Source organism: Chlorocebus sabaeus, chromosome 22 (assembly GCF_047675955.1).
Source record: "Chlorocebus sabaeus isolate Y175 chromosome 22, mChlSab1.0.hap1, whole genome shotgun sequence".
Taxonomy (NCBI): Eukaryota; Metazoa; Chordata; class Mammalia; order Primates; family Cercopithecidae; genus Chlorocebus; species Chlorocebus sabaeus.
In genome coordinates this window covers 59,406,426-59,424,337 of record NC_132925.1, presented here as the reverse complement: position 1 = coordinate 59,424,337, position 17,912 = coordinate 59,406,426, and the positions used below count along the sequence as shown (strand labels likewise).

Sequence of the window (17,912 nt, the reverse complement as noted above, 5' to 3'; positions counted from 1 at the left end):
GAAACTTGGAGTCTTGCCTTCAGGTGTGGTCCTCAGTCCAAAGCGTATCAAGAGCCCCACTGACATCAGAGAGGCAATGTTTGCGTGGTTTGCAAAAAACAGTATAGCAGTTAAGAGTTAAATATTTCATCTTAAGGGTTTGAGTGGGTCTGTTTGCCTTATAGGTGAGGCAAAGGCCTCATCTAAAGGCCAGCTGTTCGGGAGCAGGAAAGAAGCAAAGAAGCAAAGCCAGCAGTAAACACTTGAGGTTTGAGCTAATATAGGCACTTAGGAGAAGTGGCAGTAGGGAGAAAGGAGACAATACCTTTGCATTCTGATTAAGAGGGTTTAGAGTTCTCTGTATCTAATATAATCAAAAGTGACATAGATAGGACTGAAATTTAGATTTCTTAACTCGTTTTCAAGTAACAAAGTGGGTAGGCACTCTACAGAAACATTCCTATTGTTATGTGTTAATTTAAGTTAGTCCTTTTAAGCCCCTAGACATTTAGGGGCTTAAAATGTCACTACTTCAAGAAAGGCCTTCTTGGATACTCAGTCACCTCATACAGTTTCCTCTGTTTTGCATGGCATATATTTATTAGGTGATATTTGTATATTCGTTTCCTAGTTTCTCTTCTTTTTATTGTTGAATTACTGACTGATGACTAAGTGAGTACATAGAGGCAGAGACAAAGTAGCTTTAAGAGTTTTTATAAGACCACAGGAAAAAGTGAACAGCAATAGGTGTTTATAAATCAGTATAGCATAGATTTGTTATCTGTGTGCTGTCAAGGTACACAGAACGTAGCTGTGTGAATAGGCTGCTACTGGACTGGATCATTTGTGTAGCAGTCTTTTACAATTGGCCTGCCTACCTTAGAACGAGGAGAGCCAGAGTTCATAAATGCATAGTATGAAAGCTATAGCCACTTCTTCATCTATACAGATGCCACAGATTAAAAAGAATGTCACTCAATGAACGCAGGTTGGAGTCCATTTGGATTAGTAAACTAGATGAAACGTTGGCATCCAGGCCACAGTCTACACAGGGTGCCTGTTCTTAGCAGGAATCTAAGGTTGCCTTTATCTTTCTGGCTAGTGTTTTTGGAAGAGTTAGAAGATTTGTTTGAGTCTGTATTGTTGTACATTGTCAGTTTTGAAATGATAATCTTGGAATGTTATGACTTTGCAGAAGGTTTTATTTGATTTGCTTCAGAGAAATAATTTCTGAGTTTGGTTTATCTGGGATGTTGGCCCATGGGGAGAATTTGGGCCATCAGGTAAAGGAAGCCTTAATTAATTATATCCCTAAGGAATTTTGAAGTATGAGTTTAAAATTTTTGCATGCTACTTCTTAATTCACTGTGATGATTACAGAAGAGCACTTTCTTTAGAAACAAACAAAAATAAACCCATTGAAGTTTTGAGAAACTTTATTCTTTAGTAATAAAACTTAACTGCTCAAATGAATCTTTTATATTTATTGTAGATTCAGAGGAACAGGGGCAGGTCTGTTCCATGGGTATATTGTGTGATGCTGAGGTTTGGGCTTCTACTGATCTTGTCACCCAAATAGTAAGCATAGTACCCAATAGATAGTTTTTCAGTCCTTGCCCTCTCCCCACTTTTCAGAGTCTCCCATGTTGGGCCTATCGTTATGTCTGTGTGTACTCAGTGTTTAGCGCTCACTTTTTTCCTGTTTTTTTTTTTTTTTTTTTTTTTTTTTTGAGACGGAGTCATGCTGTGTTGCCCAGGGTGGAGTGCAGTGGCATGATAGCAGCTCACCTGCAACCTCCGTCTCCCTGGTTGAAGTGATTCTCCTGCCTCAGCCTCCGAAGTAGCTGGGACTACAGGTGTGTGCCACCACACCCAGCTAATTTTTGATTTTTAGTAGAGACAGGGTTTCGCCATGTTGGCCAGACTGGTCTCGAACTCCTGACCTCAGGTGATCCACCCGCCTCAGCCTCAGAAAGTGCTGTGATTACAGGTTTGAGCCACCACACCTGATCAGCTCCCGGTTACAAGTTAAGAACATGCAGTTTTTGGTTTTCTGCTTCTGTATTAGTATCGCTGAATCTTTTAACCTGTACTTTTTAACTAAAATCCTTTGAGAAGGAGTTATGTCTGTGGTTGGAAGTAAATCCAAATTTGCATATAAAACAAATCAAATTATTGATCTTTGGGAAATTATTTAAGGAAAGATTGTCCACAGTGTTCTGAAATTGGGAGAAAATGAACATTGTATATATGATTCTTGAAATGTTACTGTAGTGAATGATTATAAACATGTTTTCTAGCACCTTAAAAAGACAGTGCTGCTGGGTGCCATGGCTCATGCCGGTAACCCCAGCATTTTGGGAGGCCGAGGTGGGTGGATTACCTGAGGTCAGGAGTTCGAGACCAGCCTGGCCAACAGGGCAAAACCCCGTCTGTACTAAAAATACAAAATTAGTTGGGCATGGTGGCACGCGCGTGTAATCCCAGCAACTCGGGAGGCTGAGGCAGGAGAATTGCTTGAACCCAGGAGGCAGAGGTTGCAGTGAGCTGAGATTGTGCCATTGCACTCCAGCCTGGGTGACAGGAGCAAAACTCCGTCTTGGGAGGAAAAAAAGAGAGTGCTGTAAAGGGAATCTCATGTTTGAATATGATGTATGTGTTTGCAATAACTACTGTAAAGAAGAGGAAGATAAAAAACAGAATATGATTATACTTTGTCCCTCAGTATATGAGAGGGGTTGGTTCTAGGACCCCCTCTGTTTACCAAAATCTGTATGTATTCAAGTCCTGCAGTCGGCCCTGCACATATGAAAAGTTGCTCCACATCCCCCATATATTAGGTGTTTGAATCCATGAATACTGTATTTTTGATCTGCATGTGGTTGGAAAAAATCCATGTGTAAGTGGACCTATATGCACTTCAAACCTATGTAGTTCAAGGGTTAACTTTAGTTATAACTCTTCTACTTTTTCCTGAACTAATTGTGAGAATTCTTTATGATTGATTCTGTTCATGAATTTTACTATTATTTATTATTGTAGTAAGTAATAGGTGGTAGCGGCATGACTAATTTATCTTCTATTTCCAGATGCACTTGATACAATAAAGAGTAAGGTAGTATTTGATTATTTCTATTTAAAATTTGTTTTATTTGGAAACCATTTAAAATTTATAGAAAAGTTGCAGAAATAAATGCATTGCAAACAGCACTCATACCCCTTTCCAGAATCAAACTGTGGTTAACATTTTACTTCATTTGCTTTCTGATTATCACCTTACAGCCTTCAATTTTTTTAAACATTGGAGGGTGAGACTCTTGTTCTCTAAGTATGTAGTTTGTAAGATTAGGGATATTCTTTTACATGAGTATAGTTAAGTTACCAACTTTAGTACATTTAAAAGTTGATACTTCATAGATTTTATCTATTCCATTTTTGTCAGTTGACCCAATAATAATATCATTTGTAGCCATTTTTGTCCTTCAGTACAGGATCCAACTAGGATCATGTACCTTTTGGATGCAGTCTAGGATCATGTACCGCTTTTAATTGTCATGTTTCTTTAGCCTCTATTAATCTGAAACATTTCTACAGCTTTTCTTTTTCTGGCATTGACATTTTTGAAAAATTCACACGTGACCCTTCTTTTAAATAGAGTGTTCCTCTTTTTGGGTTTGTCTGATGATTAGATTCTGTTATATATACTCAGCTGAAATACTACATAGGGGATATTGTGTCCTTCTAATGGTATCGTGTCTATAGGCACATGATGTTAATCTGAGCATTGAGATGTTAATTGTGATCACACAAAGTGTTGCCTGATTTCTCCATTGTATAATTACTAGTTTTTCCCATCTTGCAACTAATGATCAGTTTGTGGGGGATATACTTTCAGACTGTGAAACTTCTTGCTCTTCATCAAAATTTCCCTCTAGATGAATATCTTATTAACTTCCTTTTAAGTGTTTTCCCAGCCAAAAAAAAAAAAAAAAAGAAAGAAAAATTGGTTGTAAGTCTTTTTCTTACTAAATTGAAATACAAAATTCTACTTACTACAGAAATATAGAAAGCATAATAATTTGAAAAATGAGTATTGGTAATTATAGTGACTTCATGTATGAATTAAAAGTTCTTAGAAGGAAAAACGACTAATTGGGGTATTTAGTTGGTCATATCCTCTCGCTTGCCCAGTGTGTGAATTTTGGAATTAAACAATTGAGTCCTGGTGTGTTTTGTTTTAAAAAGAAAAGACCACTCTGCTTAGCATGTGAATAGTAGCTTCTTCTGTACTGTACCAAAAGAAAAAAATTATGAGGCTTTGTCATGTTCCATATTTCATTCTGTCTTCATAAAGTGGCTTGATAACCACACCCTTAAAAAAATGATTCTTAGAGAAAAAAAACTGTGAGATGTTTGTTAAAGTAGGTGTTTTTCTATTTGTCTTTTTAAGTTTATTGTATTGGATTGAACCGCTGCTATAGATGGACAGGTCAAGCAAAGAGAAACTTCATTTCCCATGTTGTTGTTAACAGCTTGCTTTCTGCATGTCTTCATTTAAAAGAGCAATTGTAAAATCTAACCTAATCCATTTAGTACTACTCTACTTTGAAAGCATTAAAACATATGAAGAGGATTTCACTGTGTTCTTTCCAGTGTCAGATATCACTGTTTACAAGCAGTCAGTGCACAGTACATCTCTGGTATATTAACCTGTTTACAAAGAATGGTTGCATCCACCCCTCACCCATTTCTATTGTCTTAAGGTATCCTTTTTTTTTTTTTTGAGACGGAGTCTCACTCTGTCACCAAGCTGGAGTGCAGTGGCGTCATCTCGGCTCACTGCAACCTCCACTTCCTGTATTCAAGCAATTCTCCTGCCTCAGCCTCCCGAGTAGCTGGGACTACAGGCACGCGCCACCACGCCCAGCTAATTTCTGTATTTTTTTGTACAGACAGGGTTTCACCATGTTGGCCCAAATGGTCTTGATCTCTTGACCTCATGATCCACCCGCCTTGGCCTCCCAAAGTGCTGGGATTACAGGCGTGAGCTACCACGCCTGGCTGGTATCTTTTGTTTTTTTTTTTGGTAATGCTCTGTGGCCCAGGCTGGAGTGCAGTGGTGCGATCTCAGCTCGCTGCAACCTCCCCCTCCTGGGTTCAAGCGATTGCCTCAGCTTCCAGAGTAGCTGGGACTACAGGCATGCTCCATCATGCTCAGCTAACTTTTTATATTTTAGTACAGGTGAGGTTTCACCACGTTGCCCAGGCTGGTCTTGAACTCCTGAGCTCAGGCAGTCCACCTGCCTTGGCCTCCCAAAGTGCTGGGATTACAGGCGTGAGACACTACGCCCGCTGTCTTAAGGTATCTTTAGTAAAGTGTCTTTTCACTATTAGAGGTTCACCACCTCATGTCTTCAGTCTTCCTGCTGTTAATTTTGGTTGCTCTCTGTACGTTTTTCACCATTTTCCATTTGTCTCATTTCTGAGATCTCTAGTAGAAAATTTAGGTGAGTGCTGCAAAGTGGAGTTGGCACTGATAGAACTTTCTGGGACAAGGTCTGCTTTAGCCTTTGGTATGCTAATGAATTTGGGAAGAGCCACATTTTTCTGCTGTTGTAACATTCATCTCCTTGCTAACCTGTATTTTAAATGAACGGCCTATGAATAGAACATAAAACCATAAATGTTAGGTCTGGAAGTGACTTTGGAGATACTCTTCCAATGTCCTTTTTCTAGATAAGGAAGCTGAATCCCAACGTCACATGACTTGCATCTGGTTAGTAAGTAGCATAATTGGTAATAAGATGCCCTGACTTTGAGAATAGTCTTCTTTTCACCATCTTATTTTGCTTCAGATTCATTTTGTTCAACCAAATTCCAGGTACACTACCTTGCAAGTTTGTCTTATAGGAGGGTAAGCATTGTGACAGTGACAGCTCCATCTACCATCACAAAATCACAGCGAGTGCCACGTGTGATCATGGCATTTAAGAAGGCAGGCATGAAAGCATGCACTGGTCCCTCTTATCCGTGGTTTTGCTTTCCAGTTTCAGTACATATGATCAACCTCTGAAATAATAATGACTCCAAAGCAGAAGAGTACTGTGCCTAATTTATAAATTAAGCTTTATCATAGGTATGTATGTATTGGAAAAAACATAGTGTACATAGGGTTAGGTTCTATCTGTGATGTCAGGCATCCACTGGGGTTCTTGGAATGTATCCCCCAAGGATAAGGAGGGACTACTATTTTTATTTCTCTACTCTTCCCCCCAAGTCAGATTAACTCATAACTATCCAGATCTTAAGAACAATATGACTTTAGGCAAGTGACTTAATCTGACATTGCCTTGTTTTTCTCATCTGAGATATGAAGATAATGCTACTCATTTCACTGGGTTGTCATAAGGAGTAAACTATGCTGATGAGTATTAAGTGCTTAGTATTATGTGTTTGTTAAATTTGTTAAAATAAATAGAATGATACACCACTAAGTAGTATTTTCTAAACATCTGTTTCCCAAACCTATAGTCTTAATTAAGCAGCTTCTTGACAGCTCAGACATAAATTCTCAGGTATTTATTGCCCAACTGCCAACTGAGTGGTTATAGTTGTTCAACGCAAGCTTCGAAAAGTGATGATTAAGATTGGACACTAGGAAAGAAGTAGAAAATATTTCCAGGTTCATAAAGTAATTATTGCACAAAATTCATTCATCAAAGTTAAGCACTTTATTGGCAGAAGAGTTCCATCATTTTCCTCCTTCATGGCCTATGGTTTTTTGTTTGTTTTTTTGAGACATGCTCTCACTCTGTTGTCTAGGCCATAGTACAGTGGCACAATCTTGGCTTAAAGTCATATTGTTCTTAAGATCTCAACCTCCACCTCCCAGGCTCAAGCAATCCTCCCACCTCAGCTTCCCTAGTAGCTGGGACTACAGGTACATATAACCATGCCCAGCTAATTTTTGTGTTTTTTTGTAGAGAGAAGGTTTTGCCATGTCACCCAGGCTAGTCTTGAACTCCTGGGCCGCAGCAACCTGCCTGTCTCAGCCTCCCAAAGTGCTGGAATTAGAAGCTTGAGCCACTATGCCCGGCCCTAATAACTCTTACTTTGTTCAACAAATAGTTATTGAATATCTTGCTGTACTCAAGATTTTTTGGGGTCAACAAGGACTTGATTAGCTGATTTTCAGTTTTTGCATGTTAGCAGTAGCAGCTGAATTACAGGAAAGTTGTTAGCGTCGGCCGAGGTAAAGAAAAGAGATAAATGAACCCCTGAGAAAGCTCAGGGGTACTCCAGTGTAACGGCAGCCCCTACATTGTTTCATTACAAAGGGGTGCTGTAGTTGATGTTCATAATCATAAAATTTTACTTCCAATAGGGAGGGCCCTTGAGTGTTGTCTAATTTAGTTTTCTTGTTTTGCAATAGATAAAATGACCCTGAAACATTGAGAACACATGAAATCATGTTCTATAGATTGTTTGTGGGAAGTTAGCCAGGTGTGTATTGCCTTTTAGAAAGCTTTCTATGCAAGCTAATTATAAAGTTTGGTACCTAAAAAGTTTAGCTACTATTTCCTGCATTTTCATTAAGTAAAACACCTAAAGATGTGAAATAAATGAGCATTATCTCACGTAGATCTCTCCTCAGAGATTAAAGCCTATCACAATAAATATAATTACAATGAAAATATTTAAGAAAAATATAATCATGATTTAGCCATGTGACCTTGGGACTCTACTACCTGTTCTATAAAATGGTAATGATAATTGTCCTTCCCTATATCATGACTAGTTTTTAAAAAATTTTGGTAAAATATGCAAAGCACAATGTATCATCTTAATCATTTTCAAGTGTGCAATTCAGTAGTGTTAAGTACATTCACATTGTGTAACCATCCCACTGTCTACTTCTAGAAATTTTTTATCTTTTCAAACTGAAATTCGATACCCATTAAGCAAATGAGTATCTTCTGTCTTTATGAACTTGAGTATTTTAGGTACCTCATAAAGTGAAATACAGTGTGTGTGTCTGTGTGTGTGTGTGTGAGAGAGAGAGAGAGAGAGAGAGACTTCTGGCTCATTTCACTTAGCAAAATGTCTTCATTTCTTTTGAGTGTATATTCAGAAGTTGAATTGCTGGATCATATGATAATTCTATTTTTAGGTTTTGAGGAACTGCTGTACCATTTTTCATATTAGCTGTACCATTTTATCTTCTTGCCAGCAGTATACAAGAGTTCCTATTTCTCTGCATTCTTTCCAGTGCTTACTTTCTGTGTTTTTTTTTTTTTTCTTAATAGTAGCCATCCTACTGGATGTTACGTGGTATCTCTTTGTGGGTTTGATTTGCATTTCCCTAATGATTAGTGAGTTGAACATCTTTTCATGACTTTATTGGCCGTTTATCTTTTATCATGGCTTAGTTTTGGTACAACGAGTTTTGATATAATGACTAGATTTTCACGTATAATCACATACATGAAAGTCCAGAGAATTATAATGTCTTATATAAGTGAAATTAGTGATTACAGTTGTGTTAACATTTTTTCTGATATTAATAAAACTGCACTGAACGGTTAAAAGAGGCAGAATTCGAGTTCTATAGAGGAAGTTGTTTGTACAGTTGGAATTCATTATGCTCAAGACTTAAGACAATTTTGGAATACATGTGTATGTGGCTAGCATGAGGCCACAGCAAACAATTGCCTGGTGTTAAGGCCATGAAAATAGTCCTGTTTGTTTAACCAGTCCGTTGTTGAGGTGTTTGTTAATCCTGGGTTGTTAGCCTAAAATTTAATAGTAAACTCAACTGAGAAATAAACTGAGAAATTTGCTAACGTAACTAAAATATAAATGCATAAAATCAGTATTAATTGTGACTCATTAAGATGTACTTCACAAGAGCAGTCAAAATAGAGAATATGGCAAGAATATGGTAAGGCATAAGAGAATTGTGATACTTTACTGAAGAATATAAAAGATTGGGATGACTAACTGGTCAAATATGTGCCTGAATGAAAAGACCTGATAGTAGTTACATATTGAGTTAAGTGTGATTTTTCTCAAATTAATATATTTAGTGTACTTCCAGTCAGTATTTTAACAAAATTATTAATCTCTGAAGTTTATTTGGAATGTGGGTGATGAATAAAGATAATACCAAAATATCTCAAATTTTTAATCAGCTATATAGAATAATACCTAGTATAAATTATAGTAATAAATCCAGTGTTTATTCAGGAATAAACAGAGTAATGGAAAAGAATTGAGGACCCAGATACAGAACTGTCTGTCTATGGTGTTTGACATATCACTTATTATCTATTTATTTGGAGATAGAGTCTCACTCTGTTGCCCAGGCTGGCAGTGGCACAATCTCGGCTCACTGCAACATCTACCTCTCAGGTTCAAGTGATTCTCCTGCCACAGCCTCCCAAGTAGCTGGGATTACAGGTGCATGTCACTACACCTGGCTAATTTTTTTTGCATTTTTGGTAGAGGCAAGGTTTCAGCATGTTGGCCAGGCTGGCCTTGAACTCCTGACCTCAAGTGATCACCTGCCTTGGTCCCCCAAAGTACTGGGATTACAGGTGTGCGCCATCACACCCGGCCTGATATATAATTTTTAATTAGTTGGTAAAGGACAGACCTTTTTTTTTTTTTTTTTTTTTTTTTTAAGCTGGAATGTCATACTGTCACCCAGGCTGGAGTGCACTGGTGTGATCTCAGCTTACTACAACCTCTGCCTCCTGGGTTCAGGCGATTCTCCTGCCTCAGCCTCCCGAGTAGCTGGGATTACATGCACCTGCCATCATGCCTGGCTGATTTTTGTATTTTAGTAGAGACGGGTTTCACCATGTTGGCCAGGCCAGTCTTGAACTTCTGACCTCAGGTGATCCACCCACCTTGGCCTCCCAAAGTGCTGGAGGTACAGGCATGAGCCACGCCCAGCCAAAGACAGATTTTTTAATTAGTGGTGGGATGATTGTTGGTTATCTATATGGAAAAAGAGACTTTCCTTTAGTACTGTGTATCGTCATACTCCAGTTGGATACATGTTTTAAATTGGAAAAAATCACATAGTATTAGAAGAATTTAATTTTGATCTTATGACATTGAGATTAGAAACCAAAAAGAGAACAAAATTGATTACATAAAAGGAAAAACTTCTGTATGGCAAAATATATTATAAGCCTTATTAAAAGACCGACTTGGAAATGCTATTTAGCAATGAATTTTAATAGTTATTGTCAGAATAATTTAAATGCTGAAAGTTTGATATCTGATTTCATCTACTTTGTGTGTGAAAATGTACATCAGGTGAACACATTTATAAATTTTCATATGTGTAATATAAAAAATTTTTTAGCATAAGGAAATATGTGAAAAATTACATTAGTTTCAAAAATATCTTTTTTAGATGGGAGAATTTATCTTTGTTGGGACAAAAATAATGCATCTCTTCAAGAATTACGGCCATAAGGAACATATTCTTAAAGTGGATTGTTACCAATGGTAAAAAAATATTTACTAAAATGGGTACAAATGCAATGTTGATATTAGAAGTTTATGCAGTGTCATTATAAATGTTGATTAGTCTAACTTCATATGTTTTATTTTGTTCAGTCAGGTCAATTCAGTGAAGATATGATACCCACAGTGGGCTTCAACATGAGGAAGGTAACTAAAGGTAACGTCACAATAAAGGTATGTTATTTCTTGCCATATGCAATTTAAATTGTTAGCATAGACACCTAGAAATTATTCTGTTTAATTTCTGTGTTTTTACTGAAAATTTGCAGTTTTTCAGTAATGAATGTGCATGTTTCAAAAGAATAGTTGTTGTTGTTGTTGTTGTTGTTGTTGTTGTTTTTTTGAAGCAGAGTTTTGCTCTTTCACCCAGGCTGGAGTGCAGTGGTACAATCTTCACTCACTGCAACCTCTGCCTCCCGGGTTCAAGTGATTCTCCTGCCTCAGCCTGCAGAATAGCTAAGATTACAGACTTGTGCCACCACACCCAGCTAATTTTTTGTATTTTTAGTAGAGACAGGGTTTTACCATGTCTATTAGGCTCGTCTCAACTCCTAACCTCAAATGGTCTGCCTGCCACAGCCTCTCCAAAGTGCTGGGATTACAGTCGTGAGCCACCATGCCTGGCCAAGAATAGATTTTTAATCTATTTTGTTTTTCAAAAATAAAATCTATGGCCTGGAGGCTTAATGTCCATTTTGCCCAATTATTGTGGTTCACAGAAGCTGTTCACTTTCTCTGTGGCTCATCTAATGAAGTTCCAGATTTAGTCATGTGCATGTTTCTTTATGCTCGTTACCAGTTCTGTAGTTAAATTGGAAACCTCTTGAAGATAAATGCCATGATTTGAGACTTTGATGTAGCCCAGTGTCTAGTGTGATGCCCTATGGAGTAGACACAATAATAAAATGATTATGGATGGTGGTTTTCATATGGATAAAATAATTGTTATTTTTTTGAGATGGAGTTTCACTCTTGTTGCCCAGGCTGGAGTACAATGGTGTGATTTCAGCTCACTGCAATCTTCACTTCCTGGGTTTAAGTGGTTCTCTTGCCTCAGCCGCCGAGTAGCTGGGATTACAGGCACCTGCCACCACACCTGGCTAATTTTTTGTATTTTTAGTAGAGATGAGGTTTCACCATGTTGGGTGGGCTGGTCTCGAACCCTGACCTCAAGTGATCCACCTGCCTTGGCCTCCCAAAGTGCTGGAATTACAGGCGTGAGCCACCACACCCAACCAAAATAATTTTATATAAGAAAAACACCTATGTGGAAATGTTGGCTACTTATTTACAGGATAATTTTAAAAGGTTAGGCATTAATGTAGAACAAATCAGACAATTAAGCTTTAATAGATTCTGAATTTCTGTTTTCTGTCTTGGCATTCAAATCTGGATGGTGCATGGTCCTGTAACTTTTAAATTGTTGTAAAGACATGTTTTCAGTAATAGAAGTATATTAGTTAACAGGCAAACTGTTGCACATAAACCAAATCTTTGCTCAAGCAAAATTTTAGATGTATTGTAAATGTATTAAATATGGACTTCAAGTTTAGAAGTGGCCCCAAGAATTCCCATATTAAGAGCTTGTTTGAAGTCAAGTTTTTCAGGAGCACTTTGCCTCTAACGTTGTAGAAATAAGTGTATCTTCCTGATCTTTTTCATTTTCTGTTACTTCTTCTTTCAATCATTTATTTAACATATCTTTATTAAGAATTGCCTTGTTTTGGTTTAAAGATCTGGGACATAGGAGGACAACCCCGATTTCGAAGCATGTGGGAGCGGTATTGCAGAGGAGTCAATGCTATTGTGTAAGTGGTTTTTTTGTTTGTTTGTTTGCTTTTAAATCAATTTAGGCATCAAAGAAGAAAGTTTATTTTAGTATTTCTGGAGGCTCAATTTTTATCTTGAAAATGAAAGTCTTTCTTAGCTAATATCCTAGTGCAAGTCCATTAACATGGGATTTAAAAAAATTAATCATAGAATAAGATCTTTATGTTTTTTGTTTATGGAGCTAAGAGCTAAGGGGTATACATGTTTTACTGTCATGTATTAGTCTCTAAAAACAGTCTAGTTAAAAAGTATTAAAGAGTGCTGAGCCTTTCTTTAGGACATAGTTTATTTTGGTTAACAATTTCAATAATGTAAATCTTACGAACATTAAAAATCAGTAATACTAGTTGTTGTCATCAAGTCATATGGAGAAGGTATGTTGAGATCACTTCATTTTTTTAAGTTACATGATAGATGCTGCAGATCGTGAAAAGATAGAAGCTTCCCGAAATGAGCTACATAATCTTCTAGATAAACCACAGTTACAAGGAATTCCAGTAAGTACGGAATACTTGTTATTTTACATTGTAATTATATAATGATATTAATTATGGTAATTATACAATGATATTAATTATGTTTGAAATCAGTAACATCTTCTTTTTTAAAATCTGGAAGACTTGTTTACCGTGTATCTGCCATATACTGGGCATTGTGGTAAATATGAATCTCGTAACCAGATATCTACTAAACTACTGTGCAGCAGGAGCAGTGCTTAGGCCCAGAGATAGAGTGATGAACAGAAATCAATAGAAACATTCTCCCTGATGTCATGGACCTTATGGTTTAGTGGGAAAGGTAGATACTCTGAAAACAGTTGAATAATGCAGCTTTAAGTGCTAGGAAGAAAGGTGCAAGGGGCTATGAGAGTTGTAATTTAGAGGGGAGATTTGATCTAGTTTGCAGGAAGAAGGAGGGATTCACGAGGAAGTAATGCTTGAGCTGTGATCTGAGGGATACATACGAATGTGAGGTATATGACAGTTGGAGGAGAAGAGAGTTCCAGGCAAAGGCCTTTGGGTGGGAGGAAGTGGGAAACTGAGAAGAGGCCAGTCTCTAGAATACATTTAGGAATTTACATTTGGATTAGGAATGCTCAACCAGTAAGTATATAATACAAATCCAAAAAAATTTCCAAAATTCGAAACACTTCCCAGGTATTTTGGATAAGGCATACTAAACCTGTATTAAGAATAGCAGAATGTGGCTGGGCGCGGTGGCTCACACTTTTAATCCCAGCACTTTGGGAGGCCGAGATGGGTGGATCATGAGGTCAGGAGATCGAGACCATCCTGGCTAACAACGGTGAAACCCCGTCTGTACCACAAAAAATTAGCCAGGCGTGGTGGGTGCCTATAGTCTCAGCTACTCGGGAGGCTGAGGCAGGAGAATGACATGAACCTGGTGGGTGGAGCTTGTAGTGAGCCGAGATCATGCCACTGCACTCTGGCCTGGATGACAGAGCGAGACTCCGTCTCAAAATAATAATAATAATAAAAAGAATAGCAGAATGCATAGCATAGACTCAGAATATTTTAAATAGAAGTTGGCAGCCACATACTAAGTTAAGGGCACTTACATTGTAGGAGTTAAGCGAATACCAGTATGAGCAATGAAATGAATGAGATAGGCCACCACAAAATGCCTTAATATTGTGGAATGTGTTAACATCTTCATTTTATGTCTTCACATATCAAGATGATAAACTTCTGTGACTTTTTCTTACATAAAAGTGTGCTCTTAATATCTTTTCTTTTTAAAGGTGCTAGTGCTTGGAAACAAGAGAGATCTTCCTAATGCCTTGGATGAGAAACAGCTAATTGAAAAAATGTATGTCTTGAATATGCTATTTTAATAATTTGCTTCTAAATTACCATATTTTGCCCACTTGTTATGTTATTCCTAATGATCATAGCCATATTTTTTAGATAGATAAATTTTAGCCTATCAGAGAAGTGAATCCTAACATTTTAGGATTGCTACAATGATTTCTTCAGTATAGTAATAAAACTAATGAGTAAAATTGAACAAAGTGATAAGTATGACAGCTGTTCTAAGCACAAACTTATCCTCCTCTTCTCATAGGAATCTGTCTGCTATTCAGGATAGAGAAATTTGCTGCTATTCAATTTCTTGCAAAGAAAAGGATAATATAGGTAAGAAATGACTGGTAATTTTGGAAGAAATGGGTATAATTGGAAGGAATGTCTATGCTTCTTACAGGTTATTATCTCGATTTCTCATTAAGTGACTTAACAGAATACTGTTGCTTTTGCTTGAGAAAAAAGAATAGATGTTGTACCTTTTGACAACAAATATAGTGAATCTTCACTTTACATTATTGATGGCTTCTTGGAAATTGCAGTTTTATCTCTCTGTCTCTCTCATATAAATATATATAAAATATATGTAATATATAATATATAATATATGTACTATGTTATATATATTTATATATAAAATATACTATATATAACATATATTTTATATATATATATTTTTTGAGACAGTCTCACTCCTTCACCCAGGCTGGAGTACAGTGGTGTGATCTCGGCTTACTGCAACCTCTGCCTCCCGGGTTCAAGTGATTCTTGTGCCTCAGCCTCCTGAGTAGCTGGGAGTACAGACGTGCACCACCACGCCCAGCTAATTTTTGTATTTTTCAATAGCAGCAGGGTTTCACCATGTTGCCCAGGCTGGTCTTGAACTCCTGACCTCAAATGATCCACCTGCCTCAGCCTCCCAAAGTGTTGGGATTACAGGTGTGAGCCCGGCCTATATGTTGTCAAACTGTTGAACAGCAAAACATTTTTTAAAAAGAGGAAATTGTACTTTTAAGTGAAATGACATACAGTAGGCCCTCATTTTGTTCAGTGTTACAATGTTAATGAGAAAAAAAAATAGTTTTGTTATACACTGTTTCACTTAAAGTGGCAGTTTCCAAGAACCTGTCAATGATGTTAAGTGAGGACTTAATGTATAACATCCTGAATCTTCTTTGTGCTATTTAAAGAAGAAAATGCAATAAAGTCTTGAGGCTAAGATTATGTGATACCAATTTATTGTATTAATTTTTGCAGAGCTAGTATCCAGCTGTGCTTTATAACAAAATGGCATTTATGGAATAAGACTTTACAAAAATCAGTTTACAGCCACTACAACAATTTTTCAGTTATTGAACCAGTATATTACTGCAGTATGTTAGCACTCTATTGGAATTATAAGCCCAAAATACCTTTCATTTACTCAGTGCCCATATTAATTTCTTAGAACTGCCATAACAAAGTACCACAAACGAGATGGCTTGGAACAGCAGAAACTTAAGTCATTCAAAATTCTGGAGGCTGGAAGTCCAAAATCAAGTTGTCAGCAGGGTCGTGTTCTCTCTGAAAACTGTAGAAGATCCCCCCTTGCCTCTCTCTAACTTGTGGTGGTTGCTAGCAATCCTTGCATTCCTTCACTTGTAGATGTACCACTCCAGCCTCTGCCTCACATTCATGCTTCTCCCCTGTAGTTGTCTCTGTGTCAGTGTATTATCTTTTCCTAAGGACAGAAGTCACTGGATTACGGCCTACCTTAATTCAGTATGACATTATCTTAACTAATAACTTGCAGAGACCCTATTTCTAGTAAAAGTCACATTCCGAGGTTTTGGATGGACATGACTTTTTAGGGGGACACTAAACATTCTAGCATAGTATCCTTACAGAATAGGTATTTATGGCTCAACTTCAGTTTCTTAACTAATTTGGTGTGAGATGATTTGATACATGAATGTATTGGAATAAAATGTAATAAATAGTACCAAAATAGTATATTTACAAAGTTTATGCCGATATTTTTTCCTTAGCTTTTGTATTCCAGTCTGTCCTTCCCTAACTCACCTTCCACCCCTCCTGCAAACATGGCTTTATTTTTTTTTTATTTTTTTTAAGATGTAGTCTCACTCTGTTGCTGTGGCCGGAGTGTAGTGGCAAGATTTTAGCTGACAGCAACCTCCACTTCCTGGGTTCAAGTGATTCTTGTGCCTCAGCCTCCTGAGTAGCTGGGATTACAGGTGCCCACTACCACACCTGGCTAATTTTTGTATTTTTAGTAGACACAGGGTTTCACCATGTTGACCAGGCTAGTCTTGAACTCCTGACCTCACGTGATGCACCTGCCTTGGCCTCCCAGAGTGCCTGGATTACAGGCATGAGCCACCATGCCCAGCCACAAACATGCTTTATTCAGCTTAAAGTGTGGATAGTTGTTCTGACTGATTTTGGGCTTCCTTTAAAGACCATCCAGGGTGGTCTCAGCCCTAGTAACAGCTGATATACACAAATTTTCCTTTATAAATGGACAGAATAATTCACTTGTTACATTGGGAGCGTTTATTTGAGAACAGACTTGTCAAGCACTTGTGGTTACTTTTAAAAGTTTTTTCTCTAAGTGGCGGGGAAAACCCTTTTTAAAATTTAAGATGTGCTCCATGAGAGCATTTATTTCTACGTCAGTGGTTCTCAATGGGGAGCTTTTCCCCCAGGATACTTTTGACAATATCTGGAGACATTTTTGGTTGTCATAACTAGGAGGGTGATGCTGGCTTGTAGTGGGTAGAGACCAGAGATGTAGGTAAACATACTATAGCGTCCACAGCAAAGAATTATCCAACATAAAATGTCAGTAGTGGCAAGGTTGAGAAATCCTGTCACACTAACCGTAATTTTTAGTCCATTGTGCTGTTTTGTAAATCCATTACTCCCTATATGTTTTCTGTTTTTCCATTGTTACAAACTAGTTGGATACTTTCCTGAAAAAAAAAATATATGGGCTCATGTATGGAAGTGCAGTAGAGCTGTGAGGACTTCTTTCGCTATTTGAGGCTGATCTTAGTAGTTTGCTAAATAGCTCAGTAGTAATTTTAGAACTCCTGACTCACTTAAAATGTTATCAAGCCCAAGGAAACCGATCCAGTCTAATAAGATCCAGTCTAGTAAGATTCGAAATAAGTATTTTATAAATCGGTTCATCTGATTATCTTATTTCTTTTGTCTTTTTCCCTATTCATAAAGATCCATTTGTCTTTAGGATATGAACTTCTATCAGTATCCACAGAGGCTTTGTATAGTTCTTTAGTGAATTTCTGTTTTTTGTTTTTTTTTTTTTTTTTGAGATGGAGTTTCACTCTTGTGACCCAGCTGGAGTGCAATGGTACGATCTTGGCTCACTGCAGCCTCCGCCTCCTGGGTTCAAGTGATTCTCCTGCCTCAGCCTCCCGAGTAGCTTGGATTACAGGCACCCGCCACCATGCTCGGCTAATTTTTGTATTTTTAGTAGAGACGAGGTTTCACCATGTTGGCCAGGCTGGTCTTGAACTGCTGACCTCAGGTGATCCACCCACCTTGGCCTCCCAAAGTGCTGGGATTACAGGTGTGAGCCACCGTGCCCAGCCGTGAATTTCTTAAATATTTAAATTTGGTTATTTCACTTCAGATTTACCTTTCTCCCATTCAGTTCCAATGAGTGTGACTTTGCTCTTATTGTGCACTGTTGTCCCCATTTTAAGGTGCAGAGGTGCT

The 17,912-nt window shown here is 37.6% G+C and overlaps 1 protein-coding gene across 1 annotated transcript in view; it reads left to right on the top strand.

Moving 5' to 3' along the window:
• ARL8B (ARF like GTPase 8B) overlaps nucleotides 1-17,912 on the top strand; it is a 54,549-nt gene that overhangs the window by 33,762 nt on the left and 2,875 nt on the right. Inside the window, 5 exon segments of the mRNA XM_007985075.3 lie at nucleotides 10,612-10,692; nucleotides 12,253-12,326; nucleotides 12,752-12,845; nucleotides 14,111-14,178; nucleotides 14,434-14,504. Of these exon segments, the coding sequence (XP_007983266.3) occupies nucleotides 10,612-10,692; nucleotides 12,253-12,326; nucleotides 12,752-12,845; nucleotides 14,111-14,178; nucleotides 14,434-14,504 (388 nt within the window).